The 25,591-nt window shown below is 41.0% G+C and overlaps 2 protein-coding genes across 15 annotated transcripts in view; one reads left to right on the top strand and one right to left on the bottom strand.

The window, feature by feature from the left end:
• LOC138740247 (CD99 antigen-like protein 2) overlaps positions 1-12,193 on the bottom strand; it is a 224,114-nt gene extending 211,921 nt beyond the window's left edge. For all 13 annotated transcript variants that reach the window (XR_011342768.1, XR_011342763.1, XR_011342764.1 and 10 more), the window contains exons 1-2: positions 12,078-12,193; positions 11,850-11,901 (exon numbers count right to left, since the gene is read on the bottom strand). Coding sequence is in view for 7 of the 13 variants with exons in the window: in XM_069892602.1 (XP_069748703.1) it covers positions 11,850-11,901; positions 12,078-12,152 (127 nt within the window). In the remaining 6 variants the exon portion in view is untranslated. The remainder of the gene's footprint in view (positions 1-11,849; positions 11,902-12,077) is intronic.
• Positions 12,194-12,347: 154 nt separating this feature from the next.
• LOC138740248 (high mobility group protein B3-like) lies at positions 12,348-16,321 on the top strand. Of its 2 annotated transcripts, none has more exons than XM_069892609.1 (5): positions 12,348-12,435; positions 13,962-14,123; positions 14,209-14,348; positions 14,662-14,836; positions 15,097-16,321. In XM_069892609.1, the coding sequence occupies exons 2-5, from the start codon at positions 13,974-13,976 to the stop codon at positions 15,238-15,240; spliced, it is 609 nt and encodes a 202-aa protein (XP_069748710.1). In that variant the 5' UTR covers positions 12,348-12,435; positions 13,962-13,973; the 3' UTR covers positions 15,241-16,321. The 2 variants fall into 2 exon arrangements, with proteins under 2 accessions (XP_069748710.1, XP_069748709.1); XM_069892608.1 differs by having other exon boundaries at positions 12,349-12,431.
• Positions 16,322-25,591: the final 9,270 nt, after the last annotated feature.

The following is a 25,591-nucleotide window of genomic DNA, read 5'->3' as shown; positions in this document are numbered from 1 at the left end:
CTACGTGAATCTTCTTCCAAATGTTGAGCAGATGATGCAATACCGGTGAATTCCTACATTGCACCAATTTTTTCATCCCATTTATATAGTATATGTTCAGGTATCTTCTCCCCTATTTTATCTAGTTCTAATCTAGTCCAATCTGGTTTTTCCCTTGTTTGATAAAAATCTGATAGGTATCTTAATTGTGCGGCTCTATAATAATTCTTAAAGTTTGGTAGTTGTAAGCCCCCATTCTGTTAATTTATCTAGTGCTATCCTCGGTTTCCCCCCTTTCCATAAGAATTTCCTTATTATTTTCTTTAGCTCCTTGAAGAATTTCTCTGTTAGGTGAATTGGTAATGACTGAAATAGGTATTGTATCCTTGGGAAAATGTTCATTTTAATACAGTTTATCCTTCCTATCAGTGTTAGTGGTAAGTCTTTCCAATGCTCTAAGTCGTCTTGTAATTTTTTCCATTAATGGATGATAATTTATTTTATATAGATGGCTGGGATTTTTATTTAGTTGTATACCTTGGTATCGCATTGCTTGTGTTTGCCATCTAAATGGTGATTCTTTCTTAAACTTGGTGAAATCCGCATTATTAATTGGCATTGCTTCACTTTTATTTACGTTGAACTTGTACCCTGATACTTCTTCATATTCCTTCAATTTCCTATGTAATTCTTTTATTGATATTTCTGGTTCTGTTAAGTATATTATAACATCATCTGCAATAGACTGATTTTATATTCCTTCTCTTTTATTTTTACCCCTCTTATTTTATTTTCTGTTCTTATCAGTTCTGCTAGTGGTTCTATAGCTAACGCGAACAGTGAGGGAGATAGTGGACATCCCTGCCTTGTTGATCTGCTTAAGTTAAATTGTTCTGACATATATCCATTTACTGTCACTTTCGCCAATGGCCCCTTATATAATGCTTTAATTCAATTAATATATTTCTCTGGTAGGCTGAATTTTTGTAGTACTTTGAATAAATAATTCCATACTACTCTGTCAAAGGCCTTCTCTGCGTCTAAAGCAACCGCTACTGTTGGAGTTTTATTTCCTTCTACTGCATGAATTAAGTTAATAAATTTACAGATATTGTCCGTTGTTCATCTTTTTTTAATAAATCCAGTTTGGTCTAGATTTACTATTTTTGGTACATAGTCGGCTAATCTGTTTGCTAATAGTTTAGCTATTATCTTATAATCAGTGTTAAGTAGAGATATTGGTCTATATGATGCTGGTGCTAGTGGATCTTTCCCTGTCTTTGGTATTACTGTAATTATTGCTGTTTTGCATGAATCTGGTATGTTTTGTTTTATCAATCTGGTTGATTACTTCCAGGAGGGGAGGAATTAATAAGTCTTTAAATGTTTTATAGAATTCTATTGGGGATCCATCCTCTCCCGGTGTTTTATTGTTCTGTAGTTTTTTTAATATCTCCTGTAATTCTTCTATTTCAAATGGTTTTATTAATTTATTTTGCTCCTCTGTTTGTAATTTCGGTAGTTCAATTTTAGTTAGAAATTCATCTATTTTGTCTTTTTTCCCTTCGTTTTCAGTTTGATATAGCTGTTCGTAGAATTCCCTGAAGTTTTCCTTGATCTCCGTTGGATTATATGTAATTTGTTTGTCCTTTTTCCTTAACGCAAATACCATTCTTTTAGTTTGTTCTGTCTTAAGCTGCCACGCTAGAATTTTGTGCGTTTTTTCTCCTAGCTCATAATATTTCTGTTTTGTCTTCATTATGTTCTTCTCCACCTTATATGTTTGTAGTGTTTCATATTTTATTTTTTTGTCTGCCAATTCTCTTCTTTTAGTTGTATCTTTCTTTATTGCTAATTCTTTTTCTATATTTGTTATTTCCCTTTCCAACTGTTCTGTTTCCCGATTGTAGTCCTTCTTCATCTTAGTTACATAACTTATTATTTGCCCTCTGATGAACGCTTTCATTGCGTCCCATAGTATAAACTTATCTTTCACTGATTCCGTATTTATTTCAAAGTACATTTTAAGTTTTCGTTCAATTAATTCTCTAAAATCCTGTCTTTTAAGAAGCATGGAGTTTAATCTCCATCTATACATTCTTGGTGGGATGTCCTCTAACTCTATTGCCAATAACAGGGGTGAGTGATCTGATAATAGTCTAGCTTTATATTCCGTTTTCCTAACTCTCCCTTGAATGTGGGCTGATAACAGGAATAAGTCTATCCTCGAGTATGTTTTGTGTCTACCCAAATAATATGAATATTCCTTTTCCTTTGGGTGTTGTTTCCTCCATATATCCAAAAGTTGCATTTCTTGCATCGATTTAATTATAAATTTGGTTACTTTGTTCTTTCTGTTAGTTTTTTTCCAGTTTTATCCATGTTTGAGTCCAAATTAAGGTTAAAATCCTCTCCTATTAGTATGTTCCCTTGCGTATCTGCCATCTTCAAAAATATATCTTGCATAAATTTTTGATCTTCTTCATTAGGTGAGTATACATTGAGTAAATTCCAAAATTCTGAATATATCTGACATTTTATCATTACATATCTCCCTGCTGGATCTATTATTTCCTCTTCTATTTTGATTGGTACATTTTTATTGATTAATATAGCTACTCCTCTGGCTTTTGAATTATATGATGGTGCTGTTACATGTCCTATCCAATTCTTGTGTTCCACTTCAGTTAGATGTGTTTCTTGTACGAATGCTATATCAATTTTTTTTTCTTTTTTCAGTAAATTTAACAGTTTCTTCCTTTTGATTTGGTTATGTATTCCATTAATATTTAAAGTCATATAGTTCAACATAGTCATTTCATACTTTGTTTATCTTTCCTTTCTGTTTCCTCATCACCACCTTCCCCTCTTATCCATTTCTGCTTTTTTTTTTGAAAACATTATAAGACAACATTTCTAAAACATAAAATATTTCCCTTATTCTCCTATCTAAAATTCCTTTAACCCCAATAGTCCCTCCCCTTTCTGAATTGCCCTTTGTCCCTTGTCGGGCAACCACATCTCCCCTCTCCATTTGGATTTGCGAATCCGCTTGCAAGCGTTAACTGATTTCGCAGTGACTGTTATTCTTCCCCACCCAGCCCCCCCAGAAAAGATTTTAATCTTCATATATAACAAAGGCCACTCTCTTACTTCCCTCCTTACTTCCTTTCTTCCCTTTCTTTCCCTTTCTTTCCCTTCCTCCTCTTCTTATATATAGTTTGTTGTCATTTTTGTTCTTGTTACATCTCTTCATCTCTCTGTCTGTTTTGTAGTTGTTCTGCAAATTTTCGTGCTTTTTCCGGATTGGAGAATAGTTTGCTTTGCTGCCCCGGAATAACTATTTTAAGTACCGCTGGGTATTTTAACATAAATTTTTTCCATAGGGTCGTTTTTGCTGCATTAAACTCCTTCCTCTTCTTCAGGAGTTCAAAACTTATATCTGGATAGAAAAAAATTTTTTTGACCCTTGTATTCCAGTGGTTTTTTGTCTTCTCTTATTTTTTTCATTGCCTTCTCCAATATATTTTCTCTTGTTGTATATCTTAGGAATTTTACTAGAATGGATCTTGTTTTTTGTTGTGGTTGTGGTTTAGGGGCTAATGTTCTATGTGCCCTTTCTATTTCCATTTCTTCCTGTAATTTTGGTCTTCCTAGGACCCTTGGGATCCATTCTTTTATAAATTCTTTCATATTTTTGCCTTCTTCATCTTCCTTAAGGCCCACTATCTTTATATTGTTTCTTCTATTATAATTTTCCATTATATCTATCTTCTGAGCCAACAGCTCTTGTGTCTCTTTAACTTTTTTTTTTTAATCAGATTCTTCTAATTTCTTTTTTAAGTCATCTACTTCCATTTCTATGGCTGTTTCTCGTTCTTCCACCTTGTCCACTCTTTTTCCTATTTCTGTCATGATCATCTCTAATCTATTCACTTTTTCTTCTGTACTTTTTATTTCACTGAATTCTTGTGTCTGCCATTCTTTTACTGTTTCCATATATTCTTTAAAAAAATATATCCATGTACTTGCCCTTCCCTTCATCTTCCATTTCTCTGTGCTCTCCCTCCTCTTCTTCTGAGTCCACTCCAGGATCTGTGTCCTTTACCTCTGTCTCTTCTGGTTTTCTTGTTGGGTTGTTTATTTTATTTTGTTGGGTATTTTTGTTCTTCTTATTTTTATTAGAAGTATCTTGGTGTTGGTCTTCTTCCTCTGAGTTGGTCATCTATTGTTTCTTTGATTTCTTATTTTTATTCTCTTCCTTCTTGTTCCCGTTATTTTCTCTGTTTTCCTGTTGAGAGTCTTGCTGTGGTGTTATATTTGTCTGTTTCGGCTGTGGAGATTTACTCCTCAGCTGATTCACCCTCCCGTCAGTGTTATTTTTGTCTTGTGCTTCGCGCATGCGTGAATCCTCGCGCATGCGCGGTTGCGCACTTTTGTTTGGCTCCGTGAGCCATTTTTGTAGTCCCGAGTTCGGGGATTCCACTGACCTCAGGGAGTGGGCTTCTCTCTCCACGGCGGGCTTCCTTGTACCGGTAAGGCCTTCACCTTCCTCTTCCGACGTCCTTCCTTCTTCTTTTCTTCCCGTACTTTTTGGTTTTTCTTTCTTTGCTGCCATTTTCTCAACAGTTTCACTTTCAATTTGTTATGGTTTTTGTGTTAGTGACTTTGTTTTTTCTCTACCTTTTTTTTTTTAAACTTTTCTGGAGAGGGTTGGAATTCCCCTACCGGCCACTACTCCATCATGTGACTCCTCCGTGCAGTGGGTAGGTTGATGCTGATTTCTGCCCCCATGTCCATGAGGAAATGGCACCCGGACCTTTTGTCCCACATGTGCAGTAGGCTGTCTGGATGGTCAGTCGTTGAAGCCATCAGCGGCAGCTGGCCCTGGCGTTTCCCTGAAACGTGCAGGGTAGTCGGCAGCAGCAGGCTTCTGTGCCTCATCTCTGATGGTAGAACCACCATGGATCTACTGCGTCTTCCATCTGGGTTGCTGGCACTCCTATGTCCCATTGGGCTTGGCTGGCTGTGGGGTTTTTGTTCTGGTCAGCTGGCTGATAGCAGCTTCATTCTCCCTCCTGGTTTTCCAGAGGATGTCTTCGACCTTCCGGGGTTCGCTGAAGTCTGTCTCTCCCAGCATCAGCTGGATGTCGTGGGCAGTTGCTCGAGGAATGCCTTTTCGAACATGAGACAGGCTTGTGTCCCTCTGCCAGTGCTAGCATTTCATCCATTAAAGTTGATGGGGTCCTGTCATCCAGACTGTCTAGATGCATCAGCCTGGCTGCTCTTTCACGTCTGGAGTGTCCAAAGGTGCTGAGCAGCAGCGCTTTCAGAGCTGCATATTTGCCTTCCTCTGGATGAAGTCATTTACACGGGCAGTGGTTTCTTGGTCCAAGGAGCTCATCATGTGGAAGTACTTCATGGAGTTTGATGTTATTTGTCTGATCTGGAACTGTGCCTCCGCTTGACTAAACCAAATGTGGGGTCACAGTGTACAGAAGGTAGGAAGTTTTAACGCAACAGTGTTCACTGCTGCTATATTCAAGATGTTGGGTCAAAAAATACCTTTTGGACCATCGGTGTCACCAATGTAACTACGGAGCGAATAACAAGATTGGCTCATTATTCCAAAATAATGTTCCAAAACTCGCTGCTTTATTATTTGCTCTCTAAGCGTTTTAAAGGCACTCCCCATTGCTGCCACTGGGAACCGGAAATTGCATCACTGACTGACAGCTATTACTTATTCATGTGTGTAGGCCCTTTCCTTGAGGGGAAGGGGAAGATGCCCGGCACCATCTTGGTGTAGGATGCTCCAACCGCACATGCTTTACAATTGGAGCCTGTTCGCCTGAACACCAAACGTGTTGGTCTCCACAAGTCCATAAATAGGCACCACATTTTTTGAAAGTTAATATTTGACCCTTTAATGGCATATCTAATTTTTTCTAAACTTCAACAAGACATAATATCACTTAACCATTGTGTATGTGTAGGCGGAGTATTGTCTTTCCATTTAATCAAGATTGCATGTCTGGCTAACAATGAAGTAAAAGATAAAATATGGTTTGAGTTGGAGTGAGTAAAACATCATTATCTTGAAATGATCGGAAAAGAGCAATTAAAGGGAAAGGTTCTAATTTGAACTTGAGAATCACCAATAATGTTTGAAACATATTGTTCCAAATTTTTTCTAAACTTGGTCAAGTCTGGAACATGTGAACTAAAGAAGCATCACCGATTTTACATTTGTCACAGAGGATTTATATCTAAATAAAAATTAGACAATTTAACTTTAGACATATGTACAGTGCTTTAATGAATGGTAAGCAAAACAAACCTTTTCACTGTACCTTGGTGGAGAGGAACCATTCAGGTGCAATACACAAAGGTGCTAAAGAAACTCAGCAGGTCATCAGCATGTACAGAAAGCTCTTCATCTTACATGACCTACTGAGTTTCCCCAGCAGATTTGTGTATTGCACTTGACTGGAGCACCTGGGGGAAACCCACAAAAACATAGGGAGAATGCACAAACTCTTTACAGACAATACTAATTCAAACCTGAGTCACTGGCACTGTATTAGCATTGCATTAACTGCTACGCTAACTGTGCCGCCTTATTGTAAAGGCTATAGATAACAATTATTGAAGAACAAAATGTGGTGATCTGTGAGAGGTAAAAAACATTATTACTGAAGGTGGTATCAACACTTAGGTGATACTGAGCCCTCTCCAGAGAAAAGTTCGAATAAAACAAAGCTCAATAAACATAAAATACAGGAAGAGAAAGATAAAGTTACAGAGAAGAGATAGAAGATGGCACCCAAAAGAGAGAAAGTAAGAATAGAGAAAAGGGAAGGAGGAAAATCACTGGAGAAGAAAGAAGAAGGCCTTACAACGGAGCAGGGAGCCACAGTGGAAAGGAGTGGCCAATCTCCGACGTTGGTGAGTCCCCGGAGGAGCGGTGTCCTCCTGACCAGCGGACTTCAAAAATGGCTGTCAGAGCCAAGAAAAGGTGCGCAAGTAAAAGAAAAGGTTAACGCTGGCGGGAGGGGGACTCAGCTGAGGAGCGGCCAGCTGCGAGATGCATCGGGGCGTTTGGCTTGGGGAAGCAAGCAAGAAAGAAAGACAAAAAGAATGGTGAGAAAGAGAATGAAGGGCTGGAAGACAATGAGCGGCAATGGGGAAACTGGCAAGGGGACAACCTGAGGCAGGAGACCCAGCAGCGGGTCGGCCTGCAGCGGGGGCCCCAGCAGCAGGAGACACAGCAGCTGAAGGCCCAGCAAGGATACAGAAGCAGTTCATCAGAGAAGGATGAAGATACACAGATACAGAGCAGAGAAGAAGACACAGATATAGATACAGACACAGGAGGAAGAAGACCAAGAACTTCAAAGGAAAGAAGAAGGTAAATTAGAAGGACAAAATTTAGATAAAGCCTTTTTTGAAGAACAAATGAGGTCATTAAAGGAATGGGTATCATTAGAATTTAGTTCAATCAAAAGAAAAATGAAAAGAGCTGAAGACAGAATGCAAAGCTTAGAGTTGATAGGGAAAAGAGTAGAAAATATGGAGGAACGAGAAGCTGCTGTAGAAATGGAGATAAATGATTTAAGAAGGCAGTTGGAAGAGAGCGAAAAAAATATTAAAGAGACACAAGATTTATTGTCACAAAAATTGACGTATTGGAAAACAACAGTAGGCGAAACAACATAAAAATAGTGGGCCTGAAAGAAGGTGAAGAAGGGTCAGATATTAAGGAATTTATAAAAGGATGGATCCCGAAGGTGCTGGGAGCGACAGATTCACATGAAGAAATATAAATCGAAAGGGCGCATAGAGCACTAGTACTGAAACAGCCACCACATCAAAAACCGAGATCCATATTGGTAAACTTCTAAGATAGATGACAAGAGAGAACATACTGGAGCAGGCAAGAAAGAAGATGAGAGAAGACAATAAGCCGTTGGAATATAAGGGACAAAAAATATTTTTTAACCCGGACATAAGCTTCGAACTTTTAAAGAAGAGGAAGGAGTTCAACATGGCGAAAACAATCTTATGGAAGAAAGACATATTAAGACATCCAGCAGTACTCAAAGTTTTATTCCTGGGGAACGGAATAGACTGTTTTCGGACCCAAAGAAAGCCCAAGAATTTGCTGAACGTTTGCAGGACAGGAGAAGAGAGGAGGGGGAGTGACAAGAAGGAAGACTGGTGAGAAAATATACAAAAATATGTGAAAATATAAAGTAAAGATAATGTATATATAAAGATTTAAAGATGGATAAGAGAAGGGGGGAAAAGATAGAGCTTTGTTACATGTATAGGAAAATAGTGTTCTCTGGGGGGGCTGGGGGGTGGGAGAATAACGGTCACTGTGAAATCGGTTGACGCTTGCGGGTAAGTTCACAAACCGAATGGAAAGGGGAGTTGTGGTTGTCGTCAAGGGACAAAGGGCAACCCAAGGAGGGGGGAGGGGGGTTCATTTGGGGTTAATGGGTTATTGCTTGTGGGGATTGTTGGGGTATTTCATGTCTTAAGTCCATTGTCATATATTGAGATTAAAAAGGAAAACTTAAAGAATAGTAATGGAAAAAAAGGGGATGGAGGTGTTGAAGAGGCAGAAAAGAAGTGAAAATAAAGATATAAGATAGCCATGCTGAACTAAAAACATTAATGAAATATATAACCAAATTTCAGTGTATCCCATTGGAAAAAAATCACATATAATTTAAAAGACAAAGTTACAATGTTTGAAAAAACCTGGGAATCATATATGGAACATAACAGAAAGAGCAGGCCTCAGACCACCACCACCTAAAATGATAAGAAGATAAACACGATCAGATTTAATGTGTATAAGTACATGACACGTCTTTTTTTTTGTATTCCTTTTGTATAAAGATGTTCTTTTATTATATTTTTTATGTTAAATATTTACTGTTTTTGGAGGGGAGTGGGAAGTGGGGATGGGGAAAAAAGAGAAAATGTCACTGTATATATTTAAAGAGATGGATCTGTAAATATTTTGGTTGATATTGTTCAGTGATAATTAAAGAATTACAAAAAAAAAACACTTAGGTGATACTGCCAAATTTGCTGGCAGCACCAAGAATAATTGACATTCAATTTGTTGTTGAAATTATTGGAAAATTCAGCCAATGATCCGCTCAAAAGATTTCAGAGTAGAAGCTTGGTGCTCACAATCAAAATCCAGAGGAGGCAAGAGGGTTATGTTGTCCAAACTGAAGAACTTGGCAAGACTAATTGAGAGCATTCTTGGTCAGAATGTGTGGGTTATTTGAATGAGCAAGTATAACCCAAACTCTTTTATATGCAATACTCTACTTTTGAGAATAAGGTAAGAATTGTAAGCTTGATGAAAATGTCTTTGAAAAACATGAAGGAGATTTGGTTATCTCAAGGCACGGTCGAAATTTGGGCAAAACTACAATGGTACTGCATATTTTCCATCATACCTGATCACAATAGTTTTGGCAAGAAACCAGCAAACCACAGAAACCTAAAAGGAAAACAAGCTGTGGGGTTTTTCAAGACAAAAGGTGGAAGGTCTTATTACTGATGTTAGAGAAACTAAGCAACTCCACCTGTACATTTAAATTGAACATCTGGCACCAGTTTTCAGAAACAATCAGAATGTGGTTGACGTAGGAAACTGCAGTTCTCAGTTTGCTCAGAGACACGAAATTATATCTACCATATACATCCAGGGAACTGGTTGAATGTTATTGAAATTAATGATGATTAGAGAAATTCATGTTCAATGGTGTTCACACCACAGATGGTGATATAACAAAACTGCAGCGCGTTCATAAGTACTATTTAAATTAAAGGCAGGGCGTTATAATGAATGTGAACATTCGCACTCCCAGAAGGCCACACAGTAAAATGAACATCAAACATAAGTTGGGACAAGTCCTGCTAATGGAAAATAATGTTCTACATTGAACATAAGCCAGAAAAATGTTGCAGACACTAAGGTGCACTATGACTCAAGGTAATCAGTAAGTGTAGTTGATCATAATGGACGCAGGGCTGGATTAGCGCTCTTGGAGCTCGTATTTTCTGTTTAAGTCCAACGCTCGATGCAACAGGAAATTTTAAGGAATGGATGGTCAGGTCCTTTCCTCCAGAATATTTTGCTTTGTGTGAAAGATTATGTTGTGTTTGTATTGTAAATAGATATGTTTTTGGGAGATGTGTAGGTCACATACAAACACTTCAAAACAGATCTCATTTAAAATACTGGAGGTCTGCTCAAGCCAGACAGGACAGTTCCTGAGGGCCTTTGCAAAACTTTGGGGAGTGCCCAAGAGACTTTACTAATGGATTGTTGTTTTGAAAAGCAACTGATGTAAAAGATTGGAGGAGTAGTTCGGACACACAGGCTGTCTGGGAGTGCAGCTTGCTGTTCTAAGAGGGTAATATGGTTTTTGCAAGCAGAGAGAATTAAAAAGCTTTTTCTCTGCGAGAGAGAGATCAGTTTTGCAGCATCTGGGACTGGAACAGGACAAGCTGTAAAGCTTGTGGAAAACCCCATTTGGAAGATGGGTTGTGAGTGCTTAGTTCAGCTTGGTCAAAGCCCTTGTGGTGCATGGAAGAGGAGAGTTGGCTGCCTAATGTTTCACTTGAAATAAGAGAAACAAAAAGGAACTCTGTGGTAACCTGAAAGAAAGAGATTATCATTTGGAAAACCCTGATGGGTCAAGTTTCTTCGGCAAGACACTGACGTGGCTGACTAAAAGGGATCAGTTTGTGTCCAGAAACAACAATTCTCTCTCTGAAAACCAATAAGAACCTTCCTGAGCGGTAACCATTCACCTTTCAAGCACCAAAGCCTGGTGAACTTCATAAATGTTAAATTCTGTGCACAGTATAAGAGCTCCCTGTAACCAGTGAACTTGGATGAATGAGAAATGAGATTGGACTGTGAATCAAAGAACTTTTCTAAACTTACATTACATACACATGCGCTTAGAATTAGAAGGGAGTTAAGTTAGGTCAGATAAGTTAATACTAATAAGTTAGTTTGATCCTGTTTTCATGTTTAAAGATGATTAAAGGTGATTAGGAAGCCTTCAGCACCTGAGGCCCTTCATGAGGCCTTCTTTCACTCTCAAATCCTGGCTCTGATACCTGGTTCCCATGAGCAAGGCTTCAGCAGCCTGCAGCCCATGTAGGCTGAGTCTTTCACTGGTCTGCCTCCATGATCACTGTCCTGTATAGGGTGGTCTCCTCTACTTCCCGTTCTCCTAATTTCTGGTATCCTCCGCTGGTACATTGTTCTACTGGAGCCTGCAACTACTTAGAATCACTGCTGAGCACAGGTGCCACCATCTTGTGCACAGACCTCATGGTTGCAGGCTTTTAAAATAAAACATCACCAGCTCCTTTAACAGGTCGCTTAAAGCTTGTGTCTCTGTACAGAGACACTAGCATGAGGATCGAGCAGTTCAACCCTTCGGAGCAGTACTGTGTCTCTGCTGTCCCAGTGGGAAATCTGAACTTTTGTACTCTGTCTTACTTGTGGTACCATGTATAAGATTCTAACTGCTCTGTTTGCAAACCAGCCCCCTATCACCACACCTCAGTACATGTGATAATGAACTTGATGGTGGTGCCTGCATGAAATTTCCACGTTCTCTCTTCTGGGTGCTCCAGTTTCCTCCCACATGCCAAAGACATGCAGGGTTAATAGATTGTTGTAAATTATTTCTTAGGGTAAGCAAACTGAAAAAAAAAACACAATCAAAGGAGAGCTCGTGGACATGCATGAGAGGAATAAGGTACAATAACCTAAGGAAATAAAGAGAGGGAAAGATGAAATGGATAGTAGACCTTACCTGGGAGTTTGCAATGAGCCCAGTGGGTTGAACAGCCCTCCTTTGCGTCATTCTAAACAGGAAACAAGCTGTTAATGAAACTTCCACATAAAAATTAAGAAAATACTTGATCAAATCATGATCCCACATATGAACCATTATTAAAAAACCCAAACATTGAACTTGGCGCAATTCCAACGAACAGTTCAATGACATAGTGTGGAAGATTAACTTTGAAATGTCAAGTACATTTTCACACAAAGAAGACCAGAGAATGATTTTGAGCATCTGTGGAAAGGATTTGGGGCCGCCTGGAGCGTCCATCGTTGCCCCGGTTTCAAGCGCAACCTCTTCACTCCACCCGCTCTCGCCACCGAGCTGAGAAAAGGCGGGCCTTTTTTGAAATTGCCGACATGCGGAGCAGACAGCCAATAGGAGACGGGCAGAGCGCGGGGAGGCGGGCACGCCGGGCAGCGGCGCCGGCCAATGGGCGGGCGCGGCGAGCGTGGGGCGTCGAGCCAATGGGCGCGTGAGGCGAGGCGAACCTTGCTGCAAAAGGAGGCTCGAGAGCGAGCGTCCGCCATCCCGACCGAGAGCCCGCCGGTAGGTCGCCTGGTTGCCGGGCCTGCTCCGTCCGCCGCCTTCCTCTTCGGTTCCGTTCCCTCTTCACTCTCCCCACCTCTTGGTCCCGTCGGCTGGCCGCTGCGGCGACGGGAAGGCCGTCAGCCGGCTCTTCCTTTCCCTTCTCTCCCTCCCAGCCCCTCGCTGCTGTGTGTGTGGGGAGTTAACATGGCAGCTCCTTCATGGCGGAGGCTCTGAGGAGAAAAGCTAGCGCTGGCCGTCCGCTCCCTCGCCCGCCCTTTGCGCCGCGGCGAAGCCCCCGACAACCTTCCGTTCCCAGTGCCGTTTCCCTTCCCCGAGCCGTCGGCGCGGTCGGCGAGGCCCCCCATCCCTGGAGACTCGCCCCTTGGCAGCCCCCCCCCCCCTCTCTGCCCGCTCCACTCAGCAGCCCGAGCGGAACCGCTATGCGTCAAAGTGTGTGAAGTTTGAGGGGGGGGGGATGAAATGGCGCCGGGGGGGGAGGGGGGTTGGGGCCGGGGGGCGACGCAGCCATTTTGTCCCCAGTGTGTGTGCGGCGGAGCCCGGCCCCCTCTCCTCTCCAGCGCCTTCCCTTACCCCCCCCCCCCTCCTCCTCTATTATTCCCCGTGCTTCAAAGCAGAGGCGCAGCCGGCGGCCCCGCCGCCCCTGCCCGCATCCAGCAGCCGCACGTCGACGGCCGGGACATTTGACCAGGACTTTCTTTCATCAGCAAGCATTTCACAAAATGGAAGAAGAATTATTGGGGATGTGCAGCAGCTTTCTTCTCGGCCCCTTTGCTTCGCCATCATTGCACTGGCCCAGCCCAGCCCAGCCCCCCAAAGAATAGAAAGGAGCCCAAGCCAAGACGGGCGGCGGGGGAGGGGGTGATTTCTTCCTTCTCCCGCAGAATCTCCTTCACCCACACACACACAGGAATTTTTGTTGTTGTCCTTGAGCATAAAATGGAGATGGAAAAACATGGCGGGAAAGAAATAGCTGAAGAGCAGAGGCAGAGACTTGGGGAGCCCGTGCTTTGGCCAGAGCCCGCAGGTGAAAGGCCGGTCGGGGCATCTGCAGCCAGCCAGGCTTCCCTGATGTGCCCGTGATGAACGTTTCTCGCCACTCGCCACCCAAATAAAAGCTCTTCTCGCAACAATAGAAAGGAGCACTTGTGAGTCGCGTAGGGTTTGAGGAGATTCTCTCCCCCCCCCCCACCCCCCCAGATCGGCACTTTTTCAATTGAGGCGAAGACTTCAACCATGTTTTTTAAAAAAACTTTGTGGCAATTTCTCATCGCGGTAGATAATTAAAATAGTTTGGTTTAAATTTTTATTTTTCAGTCTTGCACCATTTTATAATTTAAATGCACAGCTTTAGATTTTTAAAAAAATGAGATTTTTTTTAACCCCAAAGTTGACATCTCGTCTGCGAATTTGAAAGGCTGCTGTGCTGCCCTGTGCCTTTAAAGGTCTTTAAAGGTTTGCATGAAAATTTTATACATTTATTTGGACATTAGATTAACCATATTGCATATCACTTAAATTTTAAGGTAGAAAAACAAGAAGATGGCAAAACGTGACCCTAAGAAGCCAAGAGGCAAGATGTCCTCTTATGCCTATTTTGTTCAGACTTGCCGTGAAGAACACAAGAAGAAGAGTCCAGATATACCGGTGAACTTTTCAGAATTCTCTAAAAGATGTTCTGAAAGATGGAAGGTAATTTATTTTCCTTGTAAACCGGTCTATAAACCCTTGGTAAAAGGTAACCTTTTGTTGATGTGAAATTTGTAATCTTCACCAGACCATGTCCAGCAAAGAGAAGGCTAAGTTTGAAGATTTGGCTAAAGTAGATAAGGCACGTTATGACCGTGAAATGAAAAATTATATGCCAGCTAAAGGTAGTAAGAAGAAGAAGGACCCCAATGCACCAAAAAGGCCTCCGTAAGTATATTTTGCAAAACCTAATTAAAAAAAAGTCATTGTATTTTCATTGAAGAACTTGGAAAGAAGCATCAGCTGAACTCCTTTGGTTTTATTTTTATTCCTTGGTCAAACATCTATTCTTTCCTAACTTGTAACACTCATTGGAATTTGCGATGTCTGAATCTACAAGATTGTGTGTACGAACTTTATTTGCATGATTTCAACTTAAGGTCAGCTTTTTCCAAAGTCGAGACTTAAATTCCTCTTTGACTTTTACATTTTGTCCAAAAGACCCTTGTAATTGTCGCATGGACTCGTATGCCCTTTACAGATCTGGATTCTTCTTGTTTTGTTCGGAACATCGACCAAAAATCAAAGCTGTGAGTCCTGGCTTGTCTATTGGTGATGTAGCAAAGAAGCTTGGTGAACTTTGGAATGCATGCAGTGAGGAGGAGAAGAAGCCATTCAATAGCAAGGCTTATAAGCTGAAAGAGAAATATGATAAGGCAAGTTCAATTGCAATAAGCACATCTGCATCTTGCTTCCTGAGGCTGCCTGAGTAACTTGCCTCAATGCATACAAGCTACTTGATAATTGCATGGTGTATTTTAATGTACCACATCTCTGACTGCACTAGGGCACGGTTGAAATATCACTTGTATATGGAACTTACTGATAATTACCAGGAGCTCTTGGATTGTGTGAATTGGTGGTCTTGCTGATCTTTCAATTGGCAAGCAGTTAAATATTTCTCTTTTAAAAAAAGGACGTTGCTGATTATCGTGCCAAAGGCAAAGTGGATGGTGCAAAGAAACCCCCTGCCAAGAAGGAGGCATATTGTGATGATGATGATGAAGATGAGGAGGAGGAGGAAGAGGAGGAGGAGGAGGAGGAAGATGATGATGATTAAAATGTATATTGGCCTCTGCAGAATTACTTGCTATGTAACTTAAAGCATTTAAACCCTGTTACAAGTGTTGCAACCTTTTAATTTTGTAAGTTGGTGTGTATATGGTCTAAGGCAAAAAGTAGCTTGAGTTTTAAACTGTACAGGCCTTTTTGTAATATTCACACTACCGCGGTGGACATTGAGCTGTTAACTCTTCTTTCTGTAAACTGGCAATTTCTTGTACAGAAGGGGGAATTAACTGGATTGAAATGTATTTATGTGGTGTTTTGTGTTTAAGTGCAGTATAGTTAAAAGTGCTGTTGTAGCCAATTCAATTTGAGATTGCTGTAAGTATGAGGAGAAATGAAGCAATCAAAGTTTAAAAAATATCAGAGTTGTCAGTAGGTATTTGAATCTTGCCATACTTGTACACCATCTAATGTACTTGAATGATTGCACAACCTGCTGTTGACCTCATTCAGGACTATGGTATGGGTTATAGAAGCAAGATGGCAACTATACTCTGGTAGCAACTACAATTACTCAAGACCTGTTGGATACAAAGAAAGGAGGTAACTGTTGACCTCCTGTGCCTAAATATTATCACCATTGCACTTCTAAGGGTTTTTTATATAAGTAAGCAGAAGCCAAAATCCAAAGGGCTGTGAAATGGCAAATGACTCTTCCCATTTGTGTGAACTGATATTTTCTCATTGTATTGAGAATGGAATTGCACCATTTAAAATCAAAAGTTTCATTTTGGAACTGAGGGGCCCCTCTGGTTTTGTAGGTAATAATCATCTTTTGAAGTAATTGCAACTTTATAATTGGTGCAATTTGGGAACAATTGAGCCTAATGCTTTAAAACTCACCCTTTTGTACTAAAAAAATAACATTTAATGTTGCTTGTGGTGCTACATGCCTAGCCTGATGCTTAACAGGCTTTGTGGTGGCTCCCAGTGTTGCTTCATTGAAATCCTAGTGACAACCCTGAGCATTCTGTACTTCAAATGATCTTGTAACTAAGGTATATTTTCTTTTTTGTATGTTTAGTATGCTAAAATGTGTTTTGAAGTAATTAAAACAGGATTAAATTTGTAAAGTCTTGTCTAAAGTTTGTTTAGCTATTTGGTGTCAAAAGGATTATCCTCCACTTGAGCTGAGTTTCTGGCAGTTTTAAACCTTTTTAATTGCACATTTTCCCTTGCACCAAGTGCTAAAATATATGTAGGAAGAGATGTTATGGGCTTTAGATGAAGTATTCGATATCCCCATCTTGATCAATTTAAACTGGTTAATTATTGTATTTCTTCTAATTTGAGCTAAATCGAAGTTCACAAATTTTAAGCTCGAGTTGGTACTGAAATCATAGATCATTACTCGATCACTTGCACTTTCATTTGAATTCTACTGAGATATACAAGATCTTGATAGTCATAAGTTCTGTTTAATTGTGATACACAAAGGTACAAAATTTACAAATCTGTTTTAAATTTGAGTTAATTATATGAAGTACTGTGCAAATCATTTCCCTTGGGCATGTGTTGAAGAATGAGTAGACCAAAGTATACTGAATTTATGTTCTGTTGGGGGTTTAGTAAGGCATTTGACAAGGTACCCTAAAGTCATGAGGCAGGGGATCCATAGAACATTGGCTGTGTGAATTTAAAAATTGCTGTACCTCTAGAAAGAGTAGTAGTGGACAAAGTATTCTGCCTGGAGGTGTGACTATTGGAGTTCTATAGGGATCTATTTTGGGACCTCTGCTCTTCATAATTTTTAATAAATTGTCTAGATGAAGAAATGAAAGGATGGGTAAGATGCGGGTGATTACAAAGGTTGGAGGAGTTGTGGATAGTGTTGAGGGTTGTGGCTTACAAGAGGATGTAGAAAGAATGCAGAGTTGGGCAGAAAAGTGGCAGATGGAGTTTAATTAGGATAAGTGAGATGATGCTTTTCAGAAGTTCCAACCTGAAGATACTTAACAGTGTGGAGAAGCAGAGAGACCTTGGGGTCCAAATCTATACATCTCTCAAGGTTGCCATGCAGGTTGATAGGGTAGTTACGTCCTATGGAATGCTGGCCTTCATTAATAGAGATTAAATTCAAAAGTAGAGGTCATGTTGCAACTCTACAATTCTCTGGTAAGACCACATTTAGATTATTGTGTTCAGTTCTGGTCATCTCATTATAGGAAGGACGTGGAAGCTATGGAGAATGCAGAGGAGATTTACCAGGATTCTGGCCTCCATTGGAAATTGAGTCATGAGGTAAGGTTAGTAGAGCTGATCCTTTTTTGGTGAAAAGAAGGATGAGAGGAGACATAATGGAGTACATAATTGAAGTACATAATTCTGAGAGGCATAGATAAGGTGGACAGCAGCATTTTTTTTTCACATTAAGAATGGTAGACACCAGAGGACTTGTGTACAGATTGAAAGGAGGGAATTTAGGGAAACATTAAGGGCAATTTTCTTTTGAGTTGTGAATGCCTGGAATTCCTTGCCAGGGGTGGTGGAGGCTGGAACAATGGGGGCATAAGAGACTTTTAGGCACATAGATACGAAATAAATAGAGGGTATTGAGGTAGGAAGATTTAGTATTGGTTAAAATATATAATTTGCCACAACATTGAGGGATGAATGTACTATACTGGTTACATTTAATACCACCGTACAAACTTCCAGTTGAAACAACTGCCATTTTGTTGAACTTTTTACAAAATTCATTTTGTATAAATGAAAGTTGTGAAACTTAATGGAGTTTTTTTGTGTCATGATCTAGTATTCCTGCTCCAAATCAAGAGATGCAGGACTGTGTATACTAGAAATTCAAGCAAAAAATAGCTTGAATTTGTGTTGTAGCATCTCTATGAAGTCTGTTAGTATTTTGTGTTGAGATCCCTGCATCAGGACTGTACAAAGCCTGTGTCCTGATCAGCAGTGCTCAATTAATATTAGCCAGAAAATAAAGAACCAGTCTCTCTTCCCTTGGATAGACATTGGTAGACCATGATCTGTACCTTGGTCTTTACACAAAAGATCAAAGGTAGTGCAATTATTTTTAGAAATTTAAACATTGATTTCAGGTTTGTTACTCAGTTAAAAATTTAGTGCAAGAGGAATTCACTAATGCAGTTGTGTCATCTGTGTTGAAAGGTGGTAATAGAATGTTTGACAGTTTTAGATTCCGAGTGGTTTGACTTTTAAAATGAAATTTTGAAGAGAATGTCAAAACAAAACATTGATTGCACAGGCAAAGGGGGCATTCCACAGATCAATTAGATTTTTTAACTGTTTTGGCTACCTTCTTACCACTGCCCCACTTTATATTCATGATTATTTGCACTATTAAGATTTTGTAATCTTTAGCACCTTGGATTGATGGCAGCTTTAATTGTGGACTTTGGTTTTCCTAATATGGTAGTACTTTAGGTCAAATTGGAAATGGGAATTTTTTCCATTATGCTTTCTAGTTTCTTTGCTATATTTGATAGCATTGAGTAGAATTGAGTTCTTGTATCATCTCATTCACCTTTCCACTTTATCTTGGCATAGCTCAAAAGATGGTTAATAATTAAGTGTTTTGTATCAACAAGGTTCTTGTACAATATTAATTCAGGATTACTGATACAGATGCTTGGATATAAATGCTGCATAAACTTTAAAAAAAAAAAGTGTTTTGGCAAAAGACCAGTGGATTTGACAATTTCTCTTGCTTCATAATGCATCATGGGTCAAAACCCATTGTTGATGTTTCTTTAACACATCTAAATGCAGCTGATGTTTAGAAGCCTTCTGAATTAGATAAATTCAAGTTGACTCTTTACATTCAGACAAATAGAAGAGGAAAATTTACAAGGTATGGAATTGAAATGACAAAAAAAGATTAATTAGTACATAGGAAGGCCAGAATGAGAGTATTGAGGTTCATTCAGTAGTGTGATGATTAGGAACGAAACTAAGTCTTGCTGTGAGTTCACACACTTGAACATATTCCCTAATTGGAGAGGGGAAAGAGTATGGTGTGAGATGGGTCTTTCAGTTAGTTGGCTGCCTTGCCTACCCAGCAAGAGGTGTTGATGGAGGGAAGAGAGATTCTGAGGTGTATTAACTACTTTCTGCAGCTGCTTCCAACCTTGGGCAAAATATCTCCCATGCAGCACTGATGCATTCAACTAGTATGTGCTTAATAGTTGAGTGATGGAATGTGCCATGCTTAGTGTAAGAGAATGAGGGGTTTTCTGCTGTTGTAAAGGTATTTGTTGACAACCTGGGGCAGTAAAATGATATAAAGATGAATCTTGCTTACATATTTGCCTGTAGCAATTGTTTATTCAACCACATTACAAAGATAGTGCTAGGTGGAGACCAGCACCACCTTGAGGAAATTTCATGTAGGTGGCATGATTAGTGCTGCTCAAAACCTGGATGCAAAGTAGCTGTTGGATTTAAAATTGTGTTCCAGCGTCTGCAAAATATTCACGTGTAAGCAGTTATACACTTCCCAGGTTAAACAATTTTTCATTTTTCTGTATTCCATATACCTGTATTAAACATGTTCAATTAATGGTCTAGTTTGACAAAAATGGCAAACAAATCTATCTTGGGAAGTGAGGCAATAGATTATACAAAAAATAGAATCTAGGAAGTAGGGGTAAAATGTCTCTACTGATCATCAATACAGGTGCACCACAAGCATGTGTACTTGTACACCCATGACTCTGGCCAGGCACAATTCCAATGTTATCGACAAGTTTTTCAATGACATTACAGTTGTCGGCAGAATCTCAAATGGCAATAAAGCATACAGGAGGGAGATAGATCACCTTGTTGAATGGTGTAAGAACAACCTTGCATTCAATGTTGGTTAAACCAAGGAGGTGATTGTGGACTTCAGAAGGAAGTCAGGAGAACATGATCCTGTCCCCATCAAAGGCTCAGTAGTGAAGAGGGTAAAGAACCTGGATGTCAGCAACTCTGAGGGGTCTGTCCTGGAGTCTCCATGTTGACACAATCACAAAGGCTTGTCAACGGCTATACTTTGTGAGGTGACTGAGGTATGTCACCGAAGGCTCTTGTAAACTTCTACAGGAGTACCATGGAGAGCATTCAGGCTGGTTGCATCACTGCCTGGTATGGAGCTGGCAACACTCAGGACAAGAATAAACTTGAGGTTTATTAACTCAGCCTGCCACATCACAGGCACCAGACTTCACTCCATTGAGACCATCTACATGAAGAGGTGCCTTAAAAAAGGATCCTCTAACCTCAAGGGTCCCCACTACCCAGCCCATGCCCTCTTCACTCTGCTACTATCAAGAAAAAGGTACAGAAGGCTGAAGATGAGCACTCTGGCACAAGGACAACTTCCCCACTGCCATCAGATTCCTGAATAATCAGTGAGCCAAAGACGTTGCTGTACTTTTTGTGCACTAGTATTTACATTTTTATAGTAATGTATGATGGTTATAATATGAATGTTTGCTCTATGATGCTGCAGCAAAACATCTAATTCCATGACTATAAATTTCAATTCTGAACAATTGCAATGTATCTGTAGATACCTGGACAGACAGATAAGGTGACTAAAGTGGTAGATTGGGTAATTTATTGGCTGATATATAAATAGAATATGTAGAACTGTCAGTAGTGTGTACATTTTGGGTCACTTCAGGAAGGAAGGAAAAAATGGTTCCAGTGACCCACAATGGCTTTTTGTAGGCTGCAGAATCCCTGTAACATACTCCATTAAAATACTCACCTTCACAGCTGCTTTCTTTACAATCAGCTGCATGAGGTTTTTTTAAAAGACTGACCTGCTGCTAAACACTGTTAATGATCTACAAATCTGGTAACAGCTGATTCAGAAGCCTTAAAGGGACAGGCTTAAAGGGAGAGAGGGCCAAAATCCAAACAAGACTGAAGTGCAGGGGTCTTGGACCTCTCCTACTGTCCATATTACTGGCAAATGTCCAGTCACTGGAGAATAAGACTGACAAACTGAGGGCAAAGCTATTTTATCAAAGTAAAGTACCATTATTGTCACGTAATACTACATTTAGAATGTAACATGACATTCTTTGTCTATAATAAGGCAGATAGAAAATTTCCACTTTGTCCAGTGGTCCTCACAGAAACCTACAGCACATCCTATTCAGTCTCCCATCCAAGTACTGACCAGACCTGAGCCTGCTTAGCTTTTGTGATAGACAATCTCAGGCATATTCAGGCTACTGGGTGTTCAGAGACAAGTAAGACAAATTTGTTGTTTGCTGCACTGAGACCTGGCTTTTAGAGAATACACTAGACACATCTATCCAATCAGACAGTTTCATCATTCATAGACTGGATGATACTTGAATTTTGGAAAAGGGAGAGGAGGAGATGTGTGCTTTTAGTTAATACTGGGTGGTGCATGGACATTTATGTTGATCTCCTGCTCTACTGCCTTAGATAAAAAGGGTCTGCATTTAATTGAGATTTGCTCTATCCTGAGAGTTCTCATCAGGCATTTTCACTTGACCTTGTATCCCTCCCGATGCCGATTACAGACAGGTTCTTGCAGAGCTGAATCATGTGGTCAATAATTAGAGACAGTCTAGCTTGATGCACTACAATTCTTAGTTGGCAACTTGAACAAGGCCTGTCAAGAAAACTCTGTCTAAATACCACCAGCATGTAACTTGCTGTACCAGAGTTCCCAGTACACTCAATCACTACCTCATCAACATGAGGAAGGTCTACCTTTCTTTCCTGAGACCACACTTTGGCAAGTCTAATCATCTGGCTGTGCTCCTTCTGCCTTAAAAGAGGCTTTGGAGATCAGGACAATTAGGAGGTGGTGACAGGAGACTGAAGAACGGTTACTGGACTTCCTCAACTCAGTGGATTGGGTAACGTTCAAGGACTCTGCTGAGCATCGGAACAAGTACACTGGGGCTGTCACAGACTTTATCAAAACAGCTGTGGATGAGTGTATCCCCACCAAATCATTTCAGGATTTTCCCCAACAAGAAGCGCTGGATGAACAATGAAATCCAGAACCTGCTGAGAGTCAGATCACAGGCATTTAAGCCTGGAGATCCAGATCAGTACAGCAGGAGCAGGAATGACCTGGGGAAGGCTATCTCCTGGGTGAAGTGGAGATTCTGGATGAAAATGGAAACAATAAGGGACACCCGACAGCTGTGGCAGGACCTAATGCCATAACATGCCACAAAACCAAATCTGGTGAAGTAACAGACGGCAAAACGTCGCTCCCAGAGGAACTCAATGCTTTCTATGCCCAATTTGATAACAGTACAGCAAAGAACCACCCCTCTGGACCTCCACATCCCCTGATGATTCCATCCAGTCCATGTATCTGAGGATGATGTGCTTTCAGGAAAGGAAAACATTTGGCCCAGATGGAATACCTGGCCAAGTATTAAGAACCAGAGCCAACCAACTTTTTAATGTCAAAATTAATGTAATGGCAACACTGCTGTTGGTGCAGATCCATGAGGAGCGAAGATTTAGTGCTCCAGCAGGGTCCAACCTCAAGTCAACTGCCACCAGCTTCACACAGTCTTTGAACAGCCTGTTAAATGAGCTGATGGCAGTTTTATATAAAATCTCCTGACTACGGGATCTGTGCTCAAGATGGCGAAGCCTCTGACTGGCAACAGCCATGAGGTTGCAGACTCCAGGAGAGCAGGGCACCAGAAAACGGGGACACCATCTCCTGATTGAGAAGAAGCAGGTGAGATGACCCACGGTCCCATGGCAGTGGAACAGTGAGAGGGCTCTGCGGTTGAAAGACCAATGTACGATGCAGGGTCCTGGCGACTCGAGGCGAGGAACCCATGGAGGTTGTGGGCTGCTGGAGACTGCTCTCGGGAGATTCGTGCCTGGCTGTGGACTACTGGAGACTGGCTTGAAATTGGCTGAAGGAGTCCCAGGTATCAGAACAGGGATGCAAGAGGGTGTCGAAGACACTGAAGTTCACCTGATTGCTTCAGAGGTTCAGATCTGGAGCTCGGGTTGCCAGTAGTTTGAACTGTACTCTGTGAGGCTGCCAAAGTGCTAGGCAAATCTACAGACACTCGCACTCTGGGAGGGCTCTCTTTTACTTCTCTTTCTTTGACTAAAAGGCACCAGGCAATTCCTGCTGATGGTTAATCTGTCTGCCTTACAGCAGATCAAAGCAATTTCATGTAATATGACACTGTTTTAATACAATGACAATAAAATGAATCTTGAATTTTAATGTAATCATGGACATCTTCAATATCTCACCCCAGCAGAGAGGGGTACCCACCTAATTCAAACAGGTGTCAATTATACTGGTGCCCAAGAAGAGTGTTGTAATCTGCATTAATGACTATAGACCAGAATCTTTTACATCAACCGTGATGGTGTTTTGAAAGGGTGGTAATGAAGTAGATCAGCTCCTGCCTGAGCTGTGACATGGATCCTTTCCAGTTCACCTAATGTAGGAACAAGTCCAAGGTGGATGCCATCTCACTGACTCTACACAAAGCCCTAGAGCATCTGGAAAGCAAAGGTGGATACATCAGGATGCTCTTTATCCCCTCAAAACTGATCAGCCAACTCCAAGATCTAGGATTCAACACCCCTCTGTAACTGGGTCATGGATTTCCTCACTTCCAATTCACAATCAGTGAAGATCGGTAAGAACATCTCCACACCACAGGGCGGTGTTCTTAGCCCCCTGCTCTACTCACTTTACACCTACGACTGTGGCTCAGTACGTCAATAACACCAACTACAAATTTCCTGACGCTACCACGGTAGTGCGTTGTAGGTTGACTCATCCCCTTTTTTTATACAAGATGGAGATTGATAACCTGGCTGAATGGTGCACCAACAACCACTTTGCACTCAATATCACCAAATCTAAGGAGCTGATTTTTTTTACTTCAAGAAAGGAAGGCCAGAAGTGTACAATCTAGTGATCATTCGGGATCAGAGGTGGAGAGGGTGTGCAAATGTAAGTTCTTGGGAGCCACTATCGGAGGATCTTTCCTGGACCCAACACACCATTGGCATCATGAAAAAAATCATGTCAGCACCTGTGCTTCCTCAAGAGTTTGCAGAGGTTTGTTATGACACCAGAAATCCTGGCAAATTTCTACAGAGGTGTAGAAAGTATGCTGACCAGCTGCAACACTCTTTGATATGCGGACACCAATACCCCTGAGCATGAAGCCTTCCAAAAGGTAGTGTACACAGCCCAGGACATCACAGACAAAACCCTCCCCACAATTGAGAACATCGATAGGGAATGCTACTGTCAGAGAGCAGCAGCAATCATCAAAGACCAACACCACCCAGCACACGCTCTGTTCTTGCTGCTACCATGGGGGAATAGGTATCGGTGCCACAAGACTCACACCCCCAGGTTCAGGGGGAAGAGGTATCGGTGCCACAAGACTCACACCCCCAGGTTCAGGGGGAAGAGGTATCGGTGCCACAAGACTCACACCCCCAGGTTCAGGGGGAAGAGGTATCGGTGCCACAAGACTCACACCCCCAGGTTCAGGGGGAAGAGGTATCGGTGCCACAAGACTCACACCCCCAGGTTCAGGGGGAAGAGGTATCGGTGCCACAAGACTCACACCCCCAGGTTCAGGGGGAAGAGGTATCGGTGCCACAAGACTCACACCCCCAGGTTCAGGAACAGCTGCTCCCCCTCCACCATCAGACTCCTCAACAACAAACTCAATCAGAGACTCATTTAAGGACTCTTGTGCACTTTATTGATTTTCTTTTATATTTTCTCTGTATTGTATAGTTTGTTTACATTTGTTATCTGTTTACTGTTCTTTCTTTGTTTACATGTTTTAAGCTGTGTACAGTTCTTTTGAACTACAAATTAGTCATAATTCTTAAGCACCTGCAGGAAAAGGAAAACAGTTGTATGTGACATATATGTACTCTGACAATAAATCTGAGTGTGTACAGGAAGCCAGAGCTGAAAAAGCATCTGAGACTATGCTGGTATAACTTGGGACCAAGGTCCTGAGGGATTAAATTCTGGTGTGTTAAGTAATGCAAGGTCTAAGTGGAATCACCAGGAAAAATTTATTTCTCTTGGAAAAGAATTCCCTAATTAGCATAGATTTGAGTTAGTAAAATGAGTAAAGGGACTTGAGGGGGGAAAAAAAAGCATCTACAAAGTGAGGTCTGGGAATTGCAACCTTAAAGGGTGATGGTGGCAACAGAAACTTGCATCTTAAAGTGCCAACAAATGGGTTGGATAAGACCTAATGCACAGTCCTGTGCACTGAGCTAGGAAGTGAGTTTAATCTAAATAGCTTTTTTTTAAATAAAAACATATGGAGAGAAAGACCTCTATTGTTTGTCGT

The sequence above is a fragment of the Narcine bancroftii genome, chromosome 8 (assembly GCF_036971445.1).
Source record: "Narcine bancroftii isolate sNarBan1 chromosome 8, sNarBan1.hap1, whole genome shotgun sequence".
Taxonomy (NCBI): Eukaryota; Metazoa; Chordata; class Chondrichthyes; order Torpediniformes; family Narcinidae; genus Narcine; species Narcine bancroftii.
This window is presented reverse-complemented; position numbering and strand designations above follow the sequence as displayed.